The 26,655-nt window shown below is 39.6% G+C and overlaps 1 protein-coding gene across 2 annotated transcripts in view; it reads right to left on the bottom strand.

Moving 5' to 3' along the window:
• The window catches only part of POU6F2 (POU class 6 homeobox 2), a 450,158-nt gene that overhangs the window by 345,066 nt on the left and 78,437 nt on the right, over window positions 1-26,655 (bottom strand). For both annotated transcript variants that reach the window (XM_070504520.1, XM_070504519.1), the window contains exon 2: window positions 15,430-15,601. In XM_070504520.1, coding sequence (XP_070360621.1) covers window positions 15,430-15,601 — 172 coding nt within the window. The remainder of the gene's footprint in view (window positions 1-15,429; window positions 15,602-26,655) is intronic.

Raw genomic sequence — 26,655 nt, forward strand, 5'->3', positions numbered from 1 at the left:
GGTGCCTAACACTGTTAAAGTTTTGAGGATTTTGAGGAAGGAAGATTTTTGAACCACCCTGAAACATAAAAGCAGAGAAATCAGTAAAAGAAAAAAAAAAATTCTTGTCTAGATGAAGCAATTCTCCAAGTGCTGACTTTTAGCTAGGACTGATTAAAAATACAACTCAACTCTTCTAAAAATATGAAAAAATTGAAGATTCAGTTGCAGAGCATTGTACTTGATGAAGGCATCTTCTAGGTGATGGCTAGAAGGAAGTGGGGTGGGAAGGGCAAGTCTGAGCTGGGGGAGAGGCTCAGGAAATAAGCCTGTGCCCAATCCACAGCACAGTATGAAGAGGTGGGTTTTCTTCCCGCTGAACAATATAAACCCCTTAATGGAACCCAATCCGATATTAGTTTTCCCAACATTATCCCTTTTACGCTGACACTACTCAGTAGTGCAGCCAAGTGGAGACAGATCTAAGTTTGGTTTCCCAATGACAAAAACACAGAGGGAACAACAATAAAAGTTGGGACACCTAAGGGGAAAAACATCCCATACACTCAGGGAAGAAAGTCAAAACTGTCAAATAGGGGCTGGCCCTGTGGCCGAGTGGTTAAGTTCGCGCGCTTCGCTGCAGGCGGCCCAGTGTTTCGTTGGTTCAAGTCCTGGGCGCGGACATGGCACTGCTCATCAAACCATGCTGAGGCGGCATCCCACATGTCACAACTAGAAGGACCCACAACAAAGAATATACAACTATGTACTGGGGGGCTTTGGGGAGAAAAAGGAAAAAATAAAATCTTAAAAAAAAAAAGAAAAAGTTTGTAACCTCTGAAAAAAAAAAGGAAAAACTGTCAAATAGACTCATGATATGAAGGGGATGGTCATTGCCACTGGTTTCAAGGAGAGTTTGTCTCTTCCACTTAATATTAACACAAACATATTCATTAATTCAATCTGAAAGCATAATTTCATATTTTTCAATATCACCATATATTTATCGACATCTATTGACACACATTAAATAACTGATGTTAGAAGTGCCAATAATTTCTGATAAACATGCATGGGGCATGAATAAACATGCAATCAAATATGTATGAGGGGCCCAGCCTGGTGGCATAGCAGTTAAGTTTGCATACTCCACCTTGGTGGCCTGGGGTCTGCCAGTTCAGGTCCCAGGCACAGACCTATGCACTGCTTAGCAAACCATGCTGTGGCAGGCGTCCCGCATATAAAATAGAGGAAGATAGGCACAGATGTTAGCTCAGGGCCAATCTTCTTCAGCAAAAAAGAGGAGGATTGGCGGCAGATGTTAGCTTCAGGCTAATCTTCCTCAAAAAAAAAAAAAAAGTATGGAGTTGTCACAGTAACAATAACAGAAAGATGCTCCCTTAGTGATCCTGACTACTTCAGGGTATATAAAAGGAAGTAGATTTTAGTAATTTCAACCAAAATCTCTAAATATCCTTAATAAAGTTACATTTTCCCCTAAATATGGCTTTAAATGTCAATTTAACTTACATAAATATTCACAGCGTGTTCAATTCTTCGAAGTGTTGCACTGAAAGACTGTCATCTTATTTTGGGCTTACTTCTTTTTTAAAAAAAGTATGAAAGGTTTATTTGTGAAGGTTAGAAAATCCTAATTAAATCTTGGCTGTAACAATTCCCAAAGGAATGAAGACACCCTGGATTTCTGGTTGCAGCCATGTTGCCACACCTAACACATAACTAACACCTGGAGGGAAGCGTTCCACTTTGGAGTCAGAAAAGAGCTCCCCACTGGGGCAGAGAAGACCCAACCTAGCTGACTCCCTTCGCTTCTGGAGCACAGATTGTTCTCTCTGTAGCCAGCTTGAGTTTTGGCTTTATGGAGAAAGTTAGATTAGGAGAGTAGATCTTATCACTCAAAACCCTTCCTCACCTGATCATTGATGTCTGACCCATACTCCCTAGAGGGTCACTTCTCAGACATGAGAAAGATACGCTCTTGGTTCAGGAAGTGGGGAAAAGGAAGTCACATTTACTAAACATCCCCATGTGCAGACACTTCCTTGCCTGCCTCTACAGGATCTTCAACACGCTATCTCGTGGTATTTGAACTCTCATGTTGCAGAAGAGGAAACGGAGGCATAAGACGTCATACCCCTCCAAGTGGGTCAAGAGCAGTGATTGGAACCTGAATTAGGATCCTCTGCTGAACCACTTTTCTCCTATCTTCATGTGACTTCAATGGGATGTTCCTTTCTCTCTGAAATTTTGTGTAGTTCACCTTGATACGGTCACAAAAGCATCCTCCGAGCATCTAATCAGAGGCAAATGCTATGTTCCTAATTTTAGCAACGATGTAGTCAAGGCAGAGAGAAAGAAGCGCTCGGCCTGAAAGCTGGCAAACGCCCTCGGAGAGACAGCTAACACATCTTGGAGATATACTGTCCAAAAGCAGGCTGCCACCAGGGTATCCAGCCGAACCGCAAGTTAGAGAAGCATTTGCTGTCGCCCACAGACATCTGGCTTCATATCACTTCTCAGTGCCAACATTATTTTTAAAATCTCTATGATTTGAAAAAATCACGCACACCAATATTTTAAATTTGGAGAAGAGTAAGATTTGTAACTAACTGTCCCCTTGCATCTTGCCCACCAACTTGCCCACATATTCTCCAACATGGAGACAGTGAATTATGGTCCCCTCTTGAATCTGCTTGTTACCTATTTATAAATAAGTCTGAATTCTTTCCTGAACGGACTTTGGGAGAAAGCAGTAACTAATGTACCTGAGGCAGGAAGCAGAAAAAGACCCCTAGAACTTTTCTTTTACCAAGAGAGCCCTGGGGGCTGGTGTTTCCTTAGGGAGGCGCATGGCTAATTCCAAAGGCCTCATAATTTTTGTGGTTGGTTTTCTGACACCTGTTGCTAAAAAATAATCAAATTCCTTCTAAAACTGGCAAGTTCGTTCTCAACTCTTAATAAAGTGTGGTACAGCTGGTCTTTGTTGAGAGCTGGTTACATTCCAGGCATTCGATAAGGCTCCACACGTGTCACCTCGTTTCAGCCTCAAGACGGCCCTGTGAAGTGACTGTCACCAATGCCTCCATTTAGAGATGGGGAAGCTGAAACTTAAACCTGTTGTGTACCTTGTCCAGCCAGCTAACAGGTGGCAGAGCCAGGCTCAAATCCAAACAGTCTGACTCCAGAGCCTTGACCCATTATATTACATTTTATGATAAAGAAGCAAGGATCCTGGAAGGGAATGGTGGCAGGAGACACAGGGAGGAAAAGATCAATCTAGTTCCGTCTCCCCCTGGACATGACTAACAGCCAGTTGCTAAAGAATCACATTTGTGTTTTACAGCATAAGCACCAAACTCTGAGGAAAAAAAACAGTACGAACATAATTTGTCCTGAATCACCGAATAATCCTTTCTTCTTCCTCCCTTTTTAGCATAATAGTTTTTCTCACACGTTTAGCCTTCTGACCAAATGAGCAACTTCTGAAATGCATGACATTGAAGATACAGATTTCCTGAAGAGTCACAGGACGTTATGAAGTAAACAGGATGTCAATATATAAGGTTGGTTGTAGGCTTTTGAGGGTGGGGTGATCGTGTCTTATTCATTTTTGCATCCTCAGCATGCAGTGTAACAGACAAGCTAAACTAGGTGATTATTTGTGCCTGGTGTTTTCTCCACTGAGTCCCCAGAACACAGCACAGCTCCTGCCACAGAGAAGGTACTCACAAATATTTGTTGGGTGGGTGAATTCACTCAACAAACTGAGTTGAATGTTGAATGCATAAACCGTACGGTACAGGAAAGACCTACATAATATGGTTTCACCCAAATTATGGGTTTCACGTCTATGACACCAACGCTGTAACTACATTCTATATATGTACACCTTTCTTTTGATATGAGAAAGTGGCACCAAACTAAGAAAGTCAGTTTTGAAACGCGTCACAGCAAAGAAGAGAAATACGAGAAATGGAGACACACAGAGTTGACGAAAATTCCCAGGAAAAGTAATTTCAAAGATTCAATATAGAAATGATCCCAGGATAACATGGTTTTATTTTCATCAATTGTTTTATTTTGAGAGGAAATGCTGGTTCTTCTAACTTCCATAGATATGTCCCCCTCACCGAAAAATAAAATAGAATGTTTCTTTGTATGGCTTTGTCACTGTCAAAGAGTAAAGAAAGCAACGTGATAAATTTCGACAGAGAATAATAATAAGAATTTAAAACTCCTTTATTTATTCTTTAGTACCCTCTCTGGAAAAGGGCATATATACTAAGAATGGCATAAAATGACAAATATAATGACATTGTCATTGCAAAGATTACAAAATGTTAAAAATTTGATAGCCATTGTAAAATAGCTTCATAATTACATTTCTATTGAAAATGTCATCATCTTTTATCTATATATTAAACATGAAATCAATTTTAAAAGTTTTTAAAAAATAATTTCAGATACGTATTTCTTTCCTCTGATAAGCACAAGTGTGCTATTTTGCTTTTATATCTCAAGGAGTATTTCATTATATAAACTAATCTCAAATATTGTTAAACTAAAAGCCTTAAATTATTTTTATGGTCCTTTGTTAAATGTTCAAATCTGGTCACATTAAAAGAAACAATTTCGGCTTCAGCCATCTATTTTTAGATTTTAAGCCATCTTTTCTTCTCAGCTGCAAAAGTGTCTTACCAAATAAACTGACAAAACATCTCAGCAACTAACATAAACGTGCAATTTTAATGCTTTCTAATCACAGAAATCAATATGAGATTTTTGTGCTTGTGCATGACCTTCTTCAAATTATCCCCCCATTTTGGCTGAATCAGAACGAGTGTGGGCGATCTGATAAAAACCCTAAGTGTGTGAAATAAGAGCCCTCGCCTCTTCTGCCAGACTCCTCTTGACAGAAAGATGATAGAAGCATCACATCCCTGAGAGAGTAAATGCAAACTGACAAGAGACGAGCCTTTAGATGTTGAATATAATCTTGAATTGTGCTTGAAGTGTCTTATTATCTTGTCTTTTGATGTCTGAAGGGGTGGCTCATTGTTAGAAAAAGGAAAACCCTCACACATCTTTGCCATCTTTAAAAATTGTTTGGCCTTTTACAACTGCTTTTCCAACTAATGTCCATTTCTCCTGACAATAAATATGGCAGGTCGTCGGCAAGTGACAAACAATTTACTTTACATGCCACACTTTTATGGGTTTTGAGAGCTCATGTGGAAGCGCGTTTTAAAAAGCCCCGTAGAAATTAGCAGTATTACAAATGTTAAGAGGACTGAGATCTACGCGTATAGACAGATGTAAAGTTACTCGTCATGCTTATTTCCTGCTGTTTCTGGTTTTATATCTCACTGGTGCCGGATTCAAAATTCAAGCTCTCCATTTATCATTGACTGAAAATAGCCAAGGAAAATGAAAAAGCAACAACCCAGTCTGATAGACTCCATGAAGGAAACACTCTAATGCAGATTTCCAATGCACATGGCAATATTCAGAAGAGTATAAAACAATCCGTCTTGGAAGTAGGATACAAAGATCAGCGTTGGGCTTGCTGAATTTTGCCCCTTGTCTCAGACCCTTCAGCACTTTTTAATCCCTGCCGTCCTTTTGGGTACCCCTCATGCTTCATATCTACCATTTGTTTTGTGGGGTTTTTTGTAACTTAAAAGTTTAATGACATTTCCGGTCAATAGGATTCCTTAGCAGCTAAATCACGGCCATGCTGGTTTTCTGTCACCCAGCCAGATTTTGTGAAAGCTTTCAGGATCTTTCCCCAGACCTCCGCCACTCTAAGAATCCATAAGAATTCTCAAAAGGACCATAAACTGTTACAGGGTTCAGGTTATTGTATCATTATAAAAACATATTGATACTCTACAGATGACAAGGTGGTCTAGGTTAGTCCAACCATCCCAACGCCATCAGCAATCTCCACGTGACCGGCCCTTTTTTTTTTTCCCCCTAAGCAGGCAGCTGTAGACATTAGCCCCTCTCAAAGCACGATGCTTAATTTGTAACACTTTTCTGATTGTCTGCAGATTCCAACTGGACTGTTGCGAAATTACTATGACTATGGAATATAATAGGAGGAGTAAAGATTCCAGACTAAAGCAAAGAAACAGACCAGGACATCTGAAAATCTGAACAATTTCTTAGGGAACTCTTAAGAATAAAACCTGCCTTAATCTTAGGAATCAGAATAAGATGAGCCAACCAACACCTAAAACAACGATGTATGTTTCTTCCCAAAAATGTGTCAAAGTTTTCCCACACAATCAAGATGATCCCCGTTCTGACCACTTACCCGTGCATAGATTACAGTGCAGGATACGGATGTAATTAAACGGATCCATTAAAATGTTAGCTTTATTCAATATTTCTCACGCTTCTCTTTTTGCAAATTGCATGACTCCTTTTTGACATATTTCTATTTGGCAATGTTTTGCTAAACAAAATCAGATATATTAAAGTAAAAATGCAGGTTTGGAAAAGAGCATTTCACCTCACATACCACTTCCACATCTATACATTTTAAATACAGGAGACTGTGTTTTTCTATTTGGCTTTTTATTCTCTTCTATCCTCGGTTGATTTTGGCAAAAATTCACTCTGCAGTATAATGTTTCATGCTTTTTAAACAGCTTCAAATGTTTGCATTTTTAAATCAAATTAATCCCTGGGCCTCTCTTCTACTTAGACAGTGCTGACTCTCTCATGCAATAAGTAACCCCAAAGCATTAATTTAGAAAAATAAATCTTGCCATATTGATATGAAAAGACAAATCACCACATATGTGGTCATCGAGAACTGCAAAGGGAGATTAATTATACCACACTATTTTAATAGCGAAGGATTAAAATCTGATTTCTTTATTCTGCGCCAACCACCCATTCTATCTTGATATGTGAACATGTAAATGGTACTGAGGCACATGGAATCTTACAGGAATGTGTAACAAAAATTGTGCTCGCTAACTATTAAACAATGCCTTTTACTTAATAAAACAGACAAGGATAAATGTTTATATTGTAATATCTGTACAGCCCACAAATAGACAAATATTTTGGTTCCCAATATTTAGATTCCAAGAGTCTTCCCTAGCTTGGGCAAGTTTTGTATCTTTAATATATCTATATTCCCTATAAATCAAACTGTGCAGAAACCCCCAGATCTCTTTGCTGAATTAAACTGCACAAATTCTGAGAAATCCTGTTGTCTCCTCTGCTCAGTGAACAGCAGCTTCAGAGAAGACTCTGGAACTTGGATTATAGCCCAGCTCTGCCTGAAGCAATACTACAATATGATTAATTGTTCTTTATTGGTAAACTATTCATTGTGATAAGTTTATCTGGAAACTATTTTTGAAATAAGCATAAGTATAGGAGAAATACGTTTAAGTAATGTATGAATAGCATGAACTAAAGAAAAAGCTGCTTATTATAAATTAGCCCTTATTAATTTTATGATAGACAAAGTACATAGAGACTGTAAATTTGGTAAGACAATTTGAAGTATCATGCGGACATAGGAGAAAATATGGAGAACACAGCATAGACACACAAATGTTTACACGGGCAACGTGACATTTATGCACTGTGCATTCACAGTGCCTAAGAAAGAAAATACAGGGAAACCAAAATAAGCTATGGAAATGATAAGAAAACGGAAAACGTGCATTGTTATTTTAAAACACTGTGTTAATATTAACCTTTAAATATGGATTTCTTGGCTTTCACAACTTCTATCACAATTGGGGTTTTTTCCTCATTAGTAGGATGAAATTAAGGTAACACATGATATTTGGAAATGTATCAATTTGGAAAACACTGATTATTTTACGAAAAAAGATGAAACACCAAGAAAACCACTAAAGTCAAAAACAATATATGGCAGGACAAACACGAATTAAATTGTTAAATCAATTCACGTTGGCTGTCATTGGTACATTTTAAGGGTCCTAAAAAATACCTTAAAATTCTACCTCTTTCTCAGGCTAAATTAACAAGTGTTACTTTAGTTATTTACTAAGAACATTTTTAACCATCTTAATGAATACAGATTTCACGTGGAATTCTATTTTCAAATGGTCTTCAGTATAGCAAATCTCTTAAGCAATTAGTTTACTTGTAATGATATTACTTAGTTTCTCTAATTGTAATCTGATCATTTTTTCCTCATATTTTCAAGTAGTTTTCACGGCATTGTAATTCTCTACTAAAAGTGATTTAGACTGTATTGGTTATGTTATTCCAGGTAGCTAATTTTTTAATTAAAATAAAAAACAGTATATTCTTGCCACATGGAGGCTCTTAAAGCACTTTCAAAAGAAAGACTATAAGAGAAGTTTGAGCATGAATTTTCCTGCAAATTCTCAAACAAAATATAGACATCCAACTAATGTACTAAGATTTTTTTAAAAAGGAGCAGCTAACTATTAAAAAGAGATGTCAGGAGCTATGCAACTTGATCAGGCGGTTTTTAAAAACGATCTTTGAATACTTAGGAAACAAAGTTAATTTCCAGTTCTCTGAGAAGGACAAACTTTCTTGAACTAAGAGACTCACTGTTACTCTTTCTAACGCCTGTGTCCACACGGAAAAGGCTTACTCCATTTCGAAAGCTCACAATAGCGTCATAACATAGAGTCAGATATATCACCAAAGTAGCCCACACTTGTATCATATTTCTATGAAATCTGACTTTGAGATTCACAAGGTAGGGATTTACATTTAAAACACTGAGTCAGATCAAGACGTCTAATGAACAGACGTCATCAGAAGCCCCCATATTGCCAAACACTCCTTTATGAATGGAGTTTCCTATAAATATTACTTGAAGGTATTCCCAAAGAAAAGTCCAATGTTGACAGATTTAGAACCTCATTCGGGCTCATGGCATAAGGGAAATGCTCAACTAGAAAACACCAGATTGAAACAAATTATGCTCACTTATTTCCCTCTGAAAGAAAAGACATTTGAAATTTAAAACGATGAGCATTTAAAAAAAATAAGACTGAAATGGCATTCATAAAAGGAAAACCAGAACATAAATACCAGCGAAGTATAGAATCTAGGAAGACAACAAACAAGAAAATTCCAGAGCCACATTGGATATTAAAGAGAAACTCATCTGCTGGAGAATGGCAACTGTTACTATGAGCTTTCTCTAGCTACCTCTGCCTTTGGATATTTTTTAAAAATTTATTAACCTGACAGCAGGAAACTTTACACAGATTGCCCCCTGACAGGGTGCCAGTTTGGTAGAAACACTTCGTTTCTTTTTCTTTAGCATAAGAAAATCAAGAAACACGTTAACTGGAACCAGGTACATATTTGGGCAAATGTGACTGCTCCTCCCATGGTCCCCTGCCCAGGGAAGGCCAGAACAATCAGGGGCAGCCCGATAGTGGGACCGCACCCTCCACCATTCCTCTTCACGTCTACTCTCTTTTTAATGTGGGAATGTCTGATGTATTATTAATCACCCAACATAAACCAGCAAGGTCGCCAATCAAAGAAAGTACGCGTTCTCTCACAAATTACCTGCTTACTGTCTAATAACAAGCCAGGTCCACTTGAAACAGTCACTGAAGTCTCGTTTTTGAAGTGGGAGAAAATTTTATTTGGGCAATTCTTGAAAAGAATGCTGCTCATGCTATAATTAAACTGGCTAATTGAGAGAGAAAGTGATCTACTCAAGGGCTGGGCTTGGAAGCATGAGTCTGGAATGCACGTCTATTTATTAATTACGACATAAACTGGTCTGGACGAAAACCCTATCATGCCATGGAACCTTTAAACCAGAAACACCCAAGACATTAAAAAGACTAAAACAGGCTCACTTAAAGGGGTGATGGTGCAGAATAACGGAATTTCTAATACTTTATCTTTTTGCCAGTTGTTTATAGGACAACTTAACAATGACAGCAAAATATAAGAATTGTGGCAATCAAAATAAAAGAAAAAATGTCAAGCCATGTCAGCATTTTGATTTGCTAATGCGTAACCACGTAGTAGCATCCTCAGACATTGCAATACTGAACTATCTTCTTTAAACAGAGGTCTGACCTGAGTACCCCAGGCATGGCAAAGAGACAGAAAAGGAAGGCACTAAGACAGTCCCCACTGAATCTATGTCACCTCTTGTGCATCGTCCTCCCTTCAAGTGCACTTAGAAATGAGCACAGCTCAACAAACAAACATGGTGAAAAGTTTGAACACCAGTGCCATCTTACATGGATTTATCTTTATGTCCAAGCTCACAAATTAATGCTACTGAAAGCGGATTTATTTATCCGTGTAGTATTACAATGGTTTTCTGGGGGGTAAAACACTAAACTAAATTTGTACTAAATTTGTCTAAATACACACAGCCTCTCACTGGATTTTTTAAAGAAAGACCTTGGTGCATTCGCTTTTCTTAAATGTTAAGAAATCTATCTCAATGTGCATTTCCCCCTCAGTCGTCAGAGAACAGCACGACCAGGGCTTGCTTGACTCTGAAACCACAATTGATTTCTGACAAATACCTTATCATGAATCCCATTTCCTTGCACAAATACTGGTTTCTTTTAAATAACTGTTTTTGCACAGAATCTCTTACTCAAATTATTTAGTTGATTTTAAGATGTGCTGTTTTAACATTTCCTTAGCAAAACACACTTTCTTTAGGGAAAGATAGTATGAATTTTCAACTGATATAATATCAAAACTTTTAAAAATACAGAAGCAGGATGCATATTTTAAATAAATATATTTCTCTAAGGAATTTTCCTCATTACCTCCCAGCTAAATTCCCTTTGGGCTTAAGCACTATGTGCTGATTACCAACCTCAGCATATTTTATCAGAATATTATAAATACCCAAGGCACTGAAACCTTGAGAGAGACGTTTAAATAAAGTAATAAAGACAGTAATGCCATCTTAAGGCTTCCACTTTTGCACAAGCAGAAGGCAGCGTCACCGCCAAGTGCAGGCCCCATAATGCCCTATGGATGACCCCCATGCTGACCTGCAGAGACCACTGTCTCAAGGGGTGACAGACAATTTAGTCCTTTATCCTTTTGTCATTGAAAATGACTCCACTGCCATAAATTCTAATCAAGTCAAACTGGATGGCAATTTAGAAAAAAAAAATCTTATAATGCATGTTTCTATGAGGAAGATAACAGAAAGGAACAGAAAGGAAAAATCCTATAGAGATACATTTTCTAGCAAGGAAGAATAAGTGACCCAACTTTCAACCCTTTTCCAATAGTTCACAGATAAGTGACATTTAAAATACCCGCTCTTACAAGTACCATTGCATGCAATTTCTTTTAACCTAGAAAAAACACAATATCATAAGAGAAAACCAACCACCAATTTTTATTTGAGGGGCAATGTTTATAAATGGTTTTTTGTTCACATCTCAGCTCAAGCCTTTAGAGCTGTGTGCCCGATTCAAGTGCAGCGTGGGACAACTGGGAAGCAAGCCACAGAGACGAAGCCAGCCACCCAAGGTAGCTGGGACTTTAAGAAAAGCAATCATGAGGTTTAACTTGAAACAATAAAAATATTCCCGGGAGGAAAATCGTTAATAAATCGTCTTACAAATTTCAAATATATATATAGGAGAAAATATTTAGGTCATATTTTATGCGGTCTCACTTCTTTGGCTGAGACTGCGTAGGAAAACTTTAGTACTGATATTTTTCTAGGGGTATATATTACTTTTATCCTTTCTGTGGCCATTTTCCTGACCAAGTTGTTGATGCTACCATTTGAATTTTAGCATCCAACTTGACTGAATGTGGAACACTGAATTCTTGATGGGCATAACTAAAAATGAAGCACCACAGTGACACAAGGGCTATAAATGTCACAAGAGAAACACAGCAACCTCTTCTTTTTGAGATTGTTTGCCAAAGGCTGGTTTCGAGAATGGCTTCGAATATGTACATCACTAGTCACAAACTAAATGACGGGCTCTGCATGGCATCACTCATTTGATCACGCAGCTGAAACACAGTAAGACACCGAGCCAGATTCTCTGACAATGCCCCCCAACATGCAAGTCTGTTCTGCATACTGTTTCCTATGGCTCAGAGCTTAGCATGATACAGTCTTAAACCGAAAGAGAGGATAGTTATTCCACGGGCTTTACAAGAATAAACAATGCACCGCTTAATGATATCACAGAGCACCACCTCACCACGTGTTTCTTAATGAAATGTGGATTCACCTCTGCTAAGTGTTCTTTAGTTTCCACGGCTGTTCAAGTTACGCAAAACGCTACTTACGATGTAATTACTTTATAAAACACAAGGGCCCTTTTCTGAACTTTCTACTTAGGCTGGTATAAGGCTTCTGGTTTCTGCTTCTGGTGTTCTGAGCTGCTCAGAGCTCTGAACCATTCTGCACAGTGTGCCGCCCTTCGGATGCTGCTAAGTGCAGAGGTGCAATTTAAGGAAAGGCACAAAAGGCCCAAGGGGTCCTGGAATTTCCTTTGTTTATCCATAGAGGGCATCAGGATTAGCCTTTCTCCTGTAGTTTTGGGCTGATGGTGCCATACTGTGAGAGAAACAGACTTGTCCTCTGGACTGCTAATTTGAACAAGACACAGAAGAAAGCATCAGCTCCAAAGAAATCCATATCGACTGAAATTTCAGGTACAATAAAAAACGGAGCTCCTCTTGTCTCCTGCTGTCAGTTAATATCCCCCCACGAAAGTAAACACATCAAGATGCACATGACGTGTCTTAATCTCCTCCTTTCATTATAGAAGCACCATTTTCAATAACACGATGTATATGCTATAAGAATGATAGTTTGATATTAGAAAATCATTGTTTAGAGATAAACCCAGATGTTCCCAGTTATTCAGGAAAAATGTCATTCTTCATTATCAAGTAAAGAGTATAATCATAACTAGATATAGAAACAAAAAACTTCAACATAGTCACGTCAAATAAAATAATGGCCCATTCAATTATCATCCATTAAGTGTTGCCAAAGTTGCTAAAAATTCTGAAAGAAAATTATTCTTGAAAGTTTTAGTCAGTTACAGGAACTAGAATTCCTAAAGTAAGTCTCAGGAATGTTACAGAGTGAGAGCATAACCGACCCCACAGCTAAGGAAGCCTGAGATACCATGGGGATGCTCTCCTTCCCATGTGAATCTATTTTCTCCATCTCATACTATGTCAAATTTTTATTCTCAAGCTTTCAAAACTATTCATCTACTGATTTCTTCTTTACCTAATTGGAAACTGGGAAATATTCAGATTGTGTTTGAAAAGCAATCCAGAGACAACACAAAATTAAGTGAAAACATGAGGACTTTTAGATATAGAGTGTAGATTGTGCTTGATTCTCTCTCACAAACTCAGAAGTTGAGAATTCCAAAGTGAAGACGAGGACCTTCTTAAACCTACTATGATTTCTAAACTAAACTATAATTCCTTAGTTTACCCCATAAAGATTCCATTAAGATATTTTTTCAATGAACTTTTAATTCAAATTTCTTTGACCCTCTTAGATTTTTTTGAAGCTTGTTTCTCCACACATGCAAATCTGTAAGAGATGACATACCAAATCTATAATAATTTTCAGTGTTGGAAAATGCAAGCAAATGTTGAGAAGCCAAATGAATTGCCTCCTCATTGGTTTACTTGAAAAAAAATGTTGGGGTTACAAGTCGAAGTCTACAAAATTAATTTACTTTTTAAAGATGCATGCAAAGTTTAGGAACAAGTAATCCATTATCTGCAGTTACGCTGAATTCACAATTGATTACTTTTTAAAAGTATTTTTAGTATTAGTATACTTAATATCAGAGAGGCTGGAATGTGGCTTTTTGCCTTCCTATAATTTCTAATTTTATCTGACTTCTCTCACTAACCCCTTAAATGAACTGAGTGTTTTAGGACATAACTCTTCCTACACAGATAAAAACTTAGACTACAACAAAATATTTCTTCAGAGTGAAAATGTTAAAACCTGAATGCTTAGGTATGGAAAATTTATGTCAGAGGTGGAATTGCTACTTTTCAAAGAAAGGGTAATATGATAGAATTTCTTGAAAGTGCAACCCATTCTGCGCTTAAGTGTAAAATAGTATTTTACCAATAGAAAATTTGAGACAGAAACTTTCTCTGCGACACCCCTCTAGAGTTTGATGGAGTGATCATTTAAAATCAGAGAACAGCTCCTCTGTTGCAGCTGGCCTGGGGTAACCAAACCATCAAAACTATTTTCTTTCTATAGGTTAAAAAAAAATAATAAAGCTTATTTTTTTCACTGAATTAATGACTTTCTTCAGAAAGCAGTTGATGCAATGATGTTGTTTTTCTCTGAAATTCAGGCACATGACTGTTTGCAACCTGAGACCAAGCATTTCTCTGCCTGATGCCAAGTATATGTGTATGGTTAGTGTATCTATATATATATACATATACAGATTAGAATGTATTCCATATATATACATATATATATACATTTCATGTTATAAGTACATAAACACTTGAAAATAATTAAAAGCAAGTGTTTCAGGAGCAATTGTTCTGAAAACCTAATGTCACTCTGTCCCGTCAAGTGCTCCTCCAGCAGAGACATCTATCGCCTCCATCACTCAGCCACGCGCCTCTACAACCCGCTCCCTTTCCTGATTAGAGACCACAGTTGTTTGAGTTGGCTTACAGAGTGTCATCTGTTTGAATGACAGATGTCTGTGCTGGAGTGGCACTCTGCTTGTTCCGGTTTGGTTTATGAAACAATGATTCCTAAAAGGTCCTGGGCTGCCTTCACATTTAGGATGAGGCTATAAACATCTATCAAAGGGAGGAGGCAGGGAGGGATGCAAAGGACCAATTTTCCATCCTCATCACCCTTTTAAAAGAAGAGATATTCCTCCTAATTGTGATTACAAAATGTTATTTCTTGGAGCAATTCCCGTAGCCACCTTTGTTTACCTGGCATAGAATGACTGGTATTGATATTTTCCAGTTCCTCTCTCCTGTCTGTTGACTACAGATAATAACTCTTTACTCTCCTTCCCCTTAACAAAAGGCTGCGAAGTAACCCGAAACCGAGTCGATATTTATTCAATAAATGTTAACCAATTCTCACAATGGAACTGATTTCCTGATTATCATTACCATCTTCTTTTCTCAAATAATTTCCAGCCTGGGCACTCTGGCAATATCTGACAAGTCAAAATGGGCAGTGAGGAAGTTCCCTGTTGGGAAAAGTTTGGAGGACATCCCCCTAGCCAGCTAGAATCAGCCTTGCTGGCTCGGCCCCTCCAAGAGGCGAAGCTCCTCTTTAGTACTTACAAGAAAATTGAATGAACAACAGGAAAAAAAGAGGGGGGCTGTGGATTGCTCTTCCGGACAACATGGTAGGACTGAAATGAAATACCTAGACAGACTTACCGAAGAGCTTGCTGGGAGTGTCCTCGCTGTCATTTGATTCCACAGGCGCAAGCAGGGGCTCATTCAGCTCGCTGTCTGAAGTAGCAGCCTGGTCCTCACCTCTCAACTCCGCATTCATTTCACTCCGCACTGACAGCAAGGGCTTACTGACTTGTCCAGCTATCATTGGATCCTAGGATGGGGGAAAAGAGTGAAAGGGAGGAAAAAAAAGTGGCAGCTTTGGTGTGCGTGTCCTCTCTCTCCCTCTCCCTTCTCTTCTCTCTCTCTCTTCCACACACACACTCTCCCTCTCTCCTCTCTCTCTTATCTCTGGCTGCTCCCGCTGTTATTGCTGGCTGCAGTCAAGTGAAGAGCTATTACAGATCCGAAGAGTTCTCCATTACTCCCCACCCTATTAAAGCCCGACTAGCATGTGAGATATTCAGGAGGCTCCGGAGGGGGGGAAAAAAAGAACAACAAAAAAAAACTTCTTTGAAAGCAACCTAACCAACGCAGCTTTAATTGTGGGATGTGCTTTTGTGCGAATGTTTTTACACCTTGTTCTGTCTTTAACGCAGTAAGAAAAAAGAAAGTGCTGGGTTTGTACTTCGGCAACAGACTAAAAAGGAAGGAGCACCCTATGGAGGAAACATGGGCTATTTTAAGGAGCCCTCTCCCTGGGGGAGAAGCAATTAAACCCTATCCTGAGAGCAGAGAAAAGAGATAGGGAGAAAAGAGTCGTGCAAGGCTTTCAATGGAATAAAAGAGATTTCTTATGTAAATTCTATAAGCACCCTTAGAAGTTGACTCCATGGTCCCAGATCGGGGACTGAAGCTGACCTCGAATCAAATGAATATTTTAAAGCAAACAATACACAACAAAATATATGAAGATTGGTTTAAAAATTTGTAAAGGAATTGGAAAAATACTTACAAATTGGGTTCAATAATTCGGATACCTAGAGCATCATACGCCCAGAGCATTAAAGAAAAAGAAAACAAAAATCACCTCCAGAAAGGCAAACTTTGCCCCCCGATAATTAAAATCTGCTTTATCTTCAGCTCATTAGGAGGGCATTCTAGGATCAGAAATATTTTCCAAGTGTAGCCTTTTATTCCATTTGCAAACTAAGATGCATAATACGGTACTGGCAGAAACACCGGATACAGAAGAAAAAGCAAAGCAAGAAGTGCCCTCTTGGCGTTATCTGGGAGCTATTTATTGCCAAGTTCATGCCTAAATGGTTCCCGAGCAGGAAACAGGTGACCAGCTCGGGAGCAGGTGGGGCGGCATTCTCTCTTGTCCCGTCGTTACATTGGCTGCGGTGTGCCTGTGGTGATTTTTTTTTAATGTATTCATGCCTGAAAAGTGAATTTGATATGACACATGATAATCTATGAAAATGTTAATCAATACAAATAGTTTAAGCTGTCATCAGATGCACTTCTTTAGTCAATACTCATACCACTGAAAACAATGTCACTGTCACCAGGGCTTAATTTGCACAGCACTTAAATATTGGACTCTGTGCATCGATGCACTTCTTCTTCAAATACTGTAGGTAAACACATTTTCTCCCTCTTTAAGGCTGAAGCACTCAGCACGCATTTAGCTGAGCCGAATCCTCCCTTTTGAATACCTTGATAGGTCCACTGGAGGGCAAAATTAATACTTAATTGAATCTCACAGTCATCAAAATAATCAATACTTTTTTATTATTTATTCTTTACAGTCTGTTGACTGTTTCAAACCTCTGAGGGAATGGTGGAAAGGATTCATGGCTTTGAAACACTGTCATTTAACAAGGTAATTTTCAGTGGGGCATTAGGGGTTGTGAAACATATAATAAAACAAAAATGGTGGCTTATAATAGGAAGAAAGAAAAGAATTATATTTCTGCCATCTAACAAAACAGGATAAATAAAAAAGCAAGTGCAGAGAGAGAGCGAGAAAGGAGGGGGACAAGGGAGAGAGAAGGACTGGCTTTTGAAGGGTTTTATCATATCAAGAGCAGAGCCGAGCTTTCATAATGCTGACATTTCTCATCCTGACAATCCTAAACAAGTGGAAAGGATGAGATCGCAGATATCATCTTTCATCACATTCCGCAGCTTAAGAACCAACATGACAGCTCCTCTCCCCTTTACACTGTTAATTACTAAATAAAATACTACTCTCTGTCAGCATCAGATTATTGCAGATAGCAACCACAAACATTTCTCCATTGTTTTCCCCTTCTGAAATGGTGATACCTGCCTTGAACTCTTTAGGAAATAAATTAGGCTTGTCTCACCGTATTGTAAATATTTGAAATATAATCAATGTAATCAATGTGGTCGATTCACAGTATCGTCAGCCTAAATTTGCTGGTGATAGATTAGCAGTTCCTGGACTGTGTTTGGTCGCCGAGACGTGGAGCTCTTGAAAACGGGGGAAGGAAGTGGAGGGGGGCAGGCAGGAGGGACAGAAGACACAAAATTCTTAAATGTTCCTAAATTTCTTTCCCATGTATCTAAGAGAGAATGCATGTTGGATTCTGCTTCAGTTAGCAGAGCGCGTGAGGTGGGGGGGGGGGGGGCCTGCTTTACCTCACGGCTCTGATAAATATACTCAGAGTGAAGAGCCCAGCTTTAAATTCTAGCACTTTCTTTCACTTTATAAAAGGTTGAATACTCATTCTCTCCAATCTAAAGGAAGGGGTGTGACGTGTGGCTTTGCGACATCCAGTCTCCGAGGCTGCATTGCTCATCTAGGTAGTGTTAATGGTAAACTTATGTTTAGAATGGCACTCACTACCCTCGTGATAAGCCAAACATGGTTATCAACATATCAGTGAATATCTGGGTAGCCTTAAAAAGAGAATATTCTGTTCTCGTTTTATTTGTGAATGGCCAAACAGAATCCCGAGTCACACACAGGAGCTAAAATGCAGCTGCTAAGTTCAAGTGCGCTTAAATCTTTAAGACGTTCCGTCTGGCTGAGGTGTGCAAAGCGTGTGCTGGCAGATGGTACGTATTCACCTCCCATTAGCTCTTCTTTAAATTACTTTTATGTACCTCACCCATGGCTAGGTTCCCAACTGGTGCCTCTCAGTGACGTGAGCTTAGAAAATTCAGGACTTTGTCATTCGAGCACTCATTTGATTTTTTATCTTACAAAACCCTTTAGGTTTTCCATGATGCAGCTGTAGCCCACATATATATGTGCATGACATGGTTAAACAGCAAACCCCCAGTGAGGCAGAGAGTAGACAGCTTTTAATCACAGCTGCAGCCACTGGGGGGTCCATTTGAAAATGTGTCACAAGCAGTAACCACTGAGTACAGTCTTATAAGTGATGGGGGAGTGCATCTTTCAAGGAGCACTTGGCTCGGAAGTCGCTCTCTCCCTGCCAAAAGCAATGGCAGTTGGTAAAATCCTCTCTGCCAGCAGGAATGAAAGGATTTTCCAACACGCACTTACATAGGTGCTTGCAGGAATGTAAGAGGGCTGCAACTTCAACATGTACAAGGATCTCTGCAGTAGCACAAAGGAAGAGAGATAGCTAGTGAGGGCCAAAATTAGAGAGGGTGAAGACTCTTACTGGAAAATCCGAAATTGTCAAAACTACCGTGGAAGCAATCGGTACTTCTCTGCAATTCATTTGTCGGTCCTGATAGAAGAAAGTGACTGGTCCAATACGGAACAGTGTCTACCATGTGCAAGAACAGGCTGAAGCATGTGCCAATAAAGGACGCTCAGAGGGTCATCAGAGACCCAAGAGTCAGACAGTGAGAAAAGAAGCAAGAAAGGGAGTTTCCATTAGCGAAATCTCAGCAAAAAATTTCACCATGTCCTACGATGAACAGACTGTAATCAACATCGGAACTACACTGTAACCATTTAAATCTCCTTTAGGTATTGTTAAAGAATAAAAATAGGGCCCATTTATTGAATGTCTTTACCAGATAGGCACTTCAGATGTATTCAATATCACCCAAACTGTGAAAACTATTAGCCCCATTTTGAGGATAAAGAACTGAGATTCAGAGAGGCTAAGTGACTTGTCCCAAAGCCACACAGCTAATAAGTGGTGCAGCTGGATTTTGAATGCTGGTAGATTAATTTCCAAAGATCAGCATCTTTTTATACTGCACAGCGGGCACTGGGCGAAAAAACCGAGGCTCAGAGACTGAGTAACCCAGGGGGTTTCCCAGAACTTGAGCTATGGAGCATGAAGGGTGTTAAACCCCAGATAACTGATCCCCAGAAGATGTTGTGTGTATTATCTTCTTCCCTTCAAATTCTAGGAATAAAACACTTCTCTGTGGATGCCTCTGGGGTGAAATCTGCGGGGTGATATGGTATGGTAGACGCGACATCAGACAGTGTCAGATACCCAGGCTTGCATTCAGGTTCTCTCTACATCAACTTAGAAATCATCTAACCACGGTCAGCCTTGGTTTTCTCATCTGGAACAAGAAATGGTTGGAATAAAACAGTATTTCCCGAAGAACCCTTGTCCCAAAAGATATTCTACAACAACAGAGTTTTGCAATCAAACCCACAAGGAAAATGCAGCAGAAAACTCCACCAGAAAAGCAACAGATTCAACTCTGTGGAACGTAGCATTGCCCTGAATTATCTGACAATGGATGGCCGTTTACTTATAATCTTGATTATATTATCTAATGGACCTAATGCTTCTGGAAACTCATTTTAGAATGTGCCTGCTTAGATTACAGATAATGTAAATGAGCTAATGTAAATTACAGCTCTAATTTTTAACAATTCTGCAATAACAGGCTAGAAGGCTTCACCAAGGCCACATCTGACCAATGCTTCTTACATTCCTTTACCTCATTAATATTCCTTAGTTTATTCATATACGGTTACCTATAGCTTAGCATACGCTAACTGTATATACTCTCTTTGGATATTGATTCCTGATATCCCTTAAGATAATTTTAAAATAAAGATGTCCTCGTGTATTTCTGTTGTAAAACCTTTATTTGAAGAGCAGATATAGGGCACGGTATGGAGGAGAGAATTCAACTTGGGCTTTTACTAGGCTGTTAAAAAGAATACCAGATAAAGACATAATTCAGCTAAAGGCCTTCAGTAATTTAACAGAGTTTTTGTAAGCATAATCATTCTCATTTTATAGTCAGAGAAACTGAAGATAGCAAGATTATTAACTCCGAGAAGCATCCGTGTCCAGTGGCAGCCACGCAATGGAGATACCCACAGCCCTCTAAACTGAGCTCGAACAAGGTCCAGCATATTTTTATGTGTACACAAACCAACTAGGAAACAGGGAATCAGAACAGCTTTAAGGAAAATAAATAAGATAGGCAGGCTTCAAAAATCCAAGGAAATAATTCATTTGGTTGCAAAGTGCCAGAATATTACAAAGTTATACTCAACAGATCTATTTCTAGAATTCAATCAAAAAATTATATTCCTTATAAAGGAAAAAAACTTACCAGATTCCCCCTCCTCCTAAAATGCTACATTTCAATTTAGGAAAAAGGTAGAAACAAAATTAGCTACAGCCAATTTAAGATGCAAAGACAGAATCATATTTTGTATTTAATTTCTCCCACTGAGAAGAGGTAAAAATCAAAATCACAAATAATTAAGAGGAAAAAACTAGGTCTCGATGGGTGTGGGGAAAAGGAAACTTCAAGTGTGAATTTTGTTCCCTTAGTCATGAAGAAAAACAATTTTTCTCTTTCTTTTACCGATTACCAAATATTATTATGTAGGTTAGTTCTTAATATATTTCATGTACTGAAGAATATTTTCCCTCAAAAGTTACAAAGAACTTCTAAATTTTTACCATTCAATATTTCCTCCTTCTATCAATAATTTTTATTCACCCTGAGCTAACATCCACTGCCAATCTTCTTTTTTTCTGGTATGTGAGATGCCGCCCAGCATGGCCACTGACAGAAGATTGCGGTAGGTCCATGCCCAGGAACCGAACCGGGGCCACCAAAGTGGAGGTACCAAGCTTAATCACTAGGCCACCAGGTCTCATGATTAAGAATGTCAAAAATCAATAATTTTTAAAAAGACATTCTCTTTGACTTTTGGAAACAAGACCACAGTTTATTTTCATAGGTTTTTTCTATTGATGTAAGAATATATATTCATTGTTGAAAATTCATACAGATCAAAGACACTAGAAACACCATAAATTCACCCACCACTGATCATTTTATTCTAAATGTCATTTCCTAGACCACCAAGCAGAAGCTGTTTTGAGAAAAGCAGAAAATCCCATTTTGAGTATTTTTAGCAAAAACTCAAGACAGAAATTTGTATTATAATGAACTTAATTACACAGCTTAAACATAGTTACCTTTGATTATCCCACAATAGGTTTTCACAGCCAAATGTGGATCCCAACATGTCTGCCTTCCTCAACCCAATATTCTCAACTGTTTTCTATGTCTCTCGTCTTGCCACTAACCTTACAGTTAGTGTGGCTAGAATTTTATTTAATCCTATCCCAAAATAGATAAGATGAGTATTCTGTGAAAATCAAGCAGAACATTCAAAAGTGAAAACAAATGCTGGGTGTAGAGAGTGACTACTGAAGAAGCTTCAGGAAACCTCATGGATGTTCCTTGATTAAGCCCTAAGCAACTGTATGGCCATGAGGGACTCACCATCTCTTCCATCTTGGTTTCCATACCAACATGGCGCTATATATCTCAAGCGGGATGTTGTGAGATCTGAGTGAGGTAATGTACAGATGATGTATGTAAATATGTTTTGAAAGATGGAAACATGACACAGATAGACCATTTTCCACCATACTGCTCCCCACATAAAGGCATCCAATTGACTGTGGGTTTCTCTTCTCTCTTTGCCTTCAGTTTGGAACAGGAGTATATGTGTTGTATCAGATGCTGGGGTGTGCTGCCCAGATTCCCCCCATTTAGGACCAAGGCCCCCATTTCCCCTCTGCCAGGAATGCTGGCTGAGGATGACTCCCAGCTGAGTTCCTCCCCAGGAACTGCCTTTTTCTGAAAGAAGCTGCTTCTTCCAGGTCACATCCCTTCCTTAAGGGGCAGCCGAGAATTTGCCTCATGGTCTGCAAAGCCTAAAATATTTCCTCACTGCCTCTTTACAGAAAAGGTGTTCCCAGCCCTGAGCTCCACTCTAGGTTGAGGCAGTTGCTTTAACCAACATTCACACTGCAGGGTTAGCATTTCAGCAGAAAGGCCAAACTCCAGGCTTGGCCACCACAAGCTCTTCAGCAGCCTCTGCTCTTTTTGGGTGAAACTAGCACACCTGGCATGGAAGGTTCATTAAGGCAGATGTGACAAGACTCTAGAAGCAAGATGTGTTTCTTTCACAGTCACCATCAAGCAAGTAGAACTCTCTGACCCAAAGACTGGACATGGGGCAGTTTGGGGACCAAAAAGATAGGGAACTATGACTTCATCACGCTTACAGAGAGAGTGAACAAATTATTTGAGGATTGTTTGCTAACAAAAGTGTGTTTAATAAATACCTGTACGTATCACAGCTTTTAGTCTGAGAGCTTGTTTCCATTATAATCAGGTAGCAAGGCTTTGGGGATAAAGCAAACTCTCACCCATCTCTAACCATTACTGGTCATCTACCAAAAAGAACCCTATAGTTGTGCATAAGATTTTGTTTAGGCCATTTGCAACACAACCCACTATACTGGGTGATGACCCACAGCTAGAAGGAGACTCTCTTAGAGGCAGGCAAGGTCATTACACAGTGAAATACGGTGCAGAGCCCTTTTTCAGGAGATGCCCCAGGAGAATTACACTATTTGCTGCCCCCATCCATCCCCAACACTTTATCTAGGGGATATTTAGTTAACACGAATGTCCAGAATCATCTTGAAAGATGATAAGATGGCAAAATATCTGAAGTACATTGGAGTCAGAGGATGGTATTTCATTAAAATGTGTACATATTAGCATAGTTTAAGAGTCTCCTGTCTTTTTGTTGAACCTCAGATACATGTGCAACCTCTTTCCCCACTGTCAGATGTCACCTACGGTCTCTGTGTCTCTCCAACTCCCGAGCGCCACATCCTCTTAACCAAGCTTATACTCCAGAGATGACTCCAGTTAAAGACTAAAGCATCAGAGGCAGCTGTGTTTAAACACAAACAAGCAAACAAACAAGGAAAACAGCTCATCAATGCAAGCTTGTAGGTGGAAATAACAACACAACAATCAATCAAACAGGAGTCTGCCAGTTTTGGACTTGTACAAAGCAGCGAGGATGCAGTTAGACACCCTCATCTACAGCATCACCTTGAACCTCCACAGCGCCTTTGCCCCCAAGAGGTTAAAATGACTGTACGGGTGATGGTTCATGTATACTTATCTGGGAAGAAAGGGAGACAGTGGTATTGACAACCTAATAGCACCATCAATTCAATTTCTGCTGCCTTTGTGAAAAGCATCAATAAGAGTTCAATCCAGGCTCATCTAGAGCTGGTCTTTTGGTAATGGGGTTATACAGCAGCATTGACATCACATACACATACCCTATATTCATGCATTCTTCAGGATCTGAGGGCTTCAAATCAGCATCAGGATTTCATCAGAATACAACTCAGATTACAGTGAATTTGCATTTAGTGATCTGAATGTACAAAGAGGGAGATATTCAATCTCTGTTCTAAAAAAGCTCACTTTCTGGCATCTTAAAAATTCTAAGAGGTACTTAAAGCATATATTTTTATATTAATTGTATATGTATATCAACATTTGCAATCTTTTACAAAAGTGGATGACATAGTTGGTTCACAGAACGGAAAGATCTGGTGTCTAGTCTCAGATTTTGCAAACTGAACTGAGAAGCCCTAAGGTTTTTAGGGAGGGCCCTCCAGGACCTCAAAGCGGGGCAGGCGAGGACCAAGGCGCTCACTCCCAGTCTCTAACACCAGGTTGGCTCCTCTCCTCTACTCTCCATGGAGTCTCCAAGATACTTGAAGACAGGGTTGCACAGGTCTGCCGTATTACATATTTGCAACGCACTGCAGATGCAGCAAAATCATGACAGTTTTCCTACGGGTTAATCATTTAGTTTTCCAAAATAGTTAAGCATTAGACTCAGACACATCTCAGAATTCCAATACTGGGCATTGTGTCTGATACAAAATAGGCTGTCAATAAATGTTTTGATTGATCAATTGATTGATTGATTGATTGGTGAGATAGAAGGGAGGACGGGGAGAAAGTTAAGGGCAAGGATTGTCCTTGGTTGATAGTGAGTTTGGTTTTGTGTGAGTGTGTTCCCTCGTTTTACCATGGGACAAAATGGAAGAATTTAACTACAACACTGAAGAGGAAAGGAAAATAATTTTCTCCGTGGACTAAGGCTGAATCAGACAAAAGCTATCACTGGTTCGGGGGAGAAGCTCCCCCAAGCAAAGGCATCGGCACTAGAGCTCCGGGTGGCCCCGGATGAGCACAGAGCTCACCCTCTGTGGGCCTCAGCCTCACCGCTCTGTCCACGCTCCTTGTCCAGCCTGGAAGAATCTCCATCTCCCTAAGGGGAGCCAGGCCCCACTCCTACAAAGTAACCCTCCTCCCAGTACCTTCTGGTCACTCAGGAGCGGGACCATCAAAGGCCCAGCACATTAGAAATACGATTATATTACAAATGTTCTAATTCTATCACTTCTCTCAGAGGAAAATATTCATTTAAATGAATAATACATTAAATATGTGGATACATCTAATTCTATTCTCCTTTCTGAATGGCAAAGGACATACGGTTGAGAAGAAAAACTCTTTATTCCAAAAAGATCCAGTTCCCAATAGTTTCAAATTTCCATAAATAAATAGAAAAATCCATTCTGCCCCCTGCTGACAGACTAATATCCCTAAAAATCCAGCTTGAAACTGACCGTTTCCACAAGACCTTCTGAGTTGGGTCCAAACTCCTAACACACCAGACCCTCCATGTTTGGCCAGGTCTGGCTTTCCTCACACTGTGGAGTGTGGATAGGCAATGCACAGTCATAGAATGTGGCTTCACAGTTTTATAATGATTGTAAACATATCAAGGTGATTTTCTGGCAGGTGGCAATAAAGTGTCATGGGGCTGCCTGGACAGCCTGGCACGCCCTCCCTCTGGCCCACAGAGGGCTGACGCTGGCCAGCCTCACCAGGACCTTGAATGTCCCCAGGCCCACAGTGCCTGGGGGAGAACTTGGGTGCTGGAGCCAAGAGCCCGCGCTTGGGCCTGGGGCAAGGGACACACCACATCTCTCTGAGCCTCAATTTCCCTGAGTGGAAAATAGGAGTAATAACAGTATACGCCTCATGGGATAGCCTTGCACATTAACTCAATAATTCACAAATAGTGCTTAGAATAGGTCGTAATAACAAGAGAGGCATCTGTTCACTGCTCTATGTCTGCGACTCTTCTGACAACGTGTGAACGTGTGTGCATTTCATTGTGGAGAAGCTCCTCAGCTCTCATCAGATTTTCAAAGGGATTCACGATCCAGCTCTCCATCTTCCCTCCAGAAATCAGTAAGCAGCCACTTCTGAGGAGTAGGGGCCTGTTGCCCAATCCTCTGACTCCAAATATATGTTAGAATAGAGCGTGGCACGTAGTAAGTCCTCACTAAATAGCCCATGATTTTATATAATAAACCAAAACAAGAATCGATAGCTATAAATGATAGAAGAAAGGTCAAAATATAGATTTTGGGAAACTAAATGACTTTGACATCTTTTAGAAGGAATTGGCTTTATAAATTCTAAGGCTTTATTATTTTAAAAAGTAAGTACCGATCAGAGGGCCGTAAATTCTGTAGAATTGTACCCCTGAATCGAAACAGTCTCTGGCTTTTAATTTTCCAACCTTCGCACATCCACATTCTCTAAAGGAACCATTCCGTTTCTGCTCAAAAGGCCATTGCCTAATTGATTTCGCTAATCTGTGTTTTCCTTTCCTCTCCTCTTAATTGCAAGAAGCACGCCCTGGACACTAATGACGTAGGTTGCTATGTTGCTACTTCCTGTCGTTTGTAGCAATCCAGGCAGCGTTCTCTCTGCACACAGCTCCGGTGGAGTTTTACTCTCCTTTCTGCCTTGGGTCTGTACGTGGTGCGCCTAGCCCCAGCAGCCCCCATTCCCTCCCGCTCCTGTAATCCACTCTCCTGTAATATTCCAAGGGTGACCCTTGACTGTCCTTTGAATGCCGCTCCAATTCAAAAGGCTTCTGAGCTTTTAAGAGGAGCAGAGATA

The sequence above is a fragment of the Equus asinus genome, chromosome 1 (assembly GCF_041296235.1).
Source record: "Equus asinus isolate D_3611 breed Donkey chromosome 1, EquAss-T2T_v2, whole genome shotgun sequence".
In the NCBI taxonomy this organism is placed as follows: Eukaryota; Metazoa; Chordata; class Mammalia; order Perissodactyla; family Equidae; genus Equus; species Equus asinus.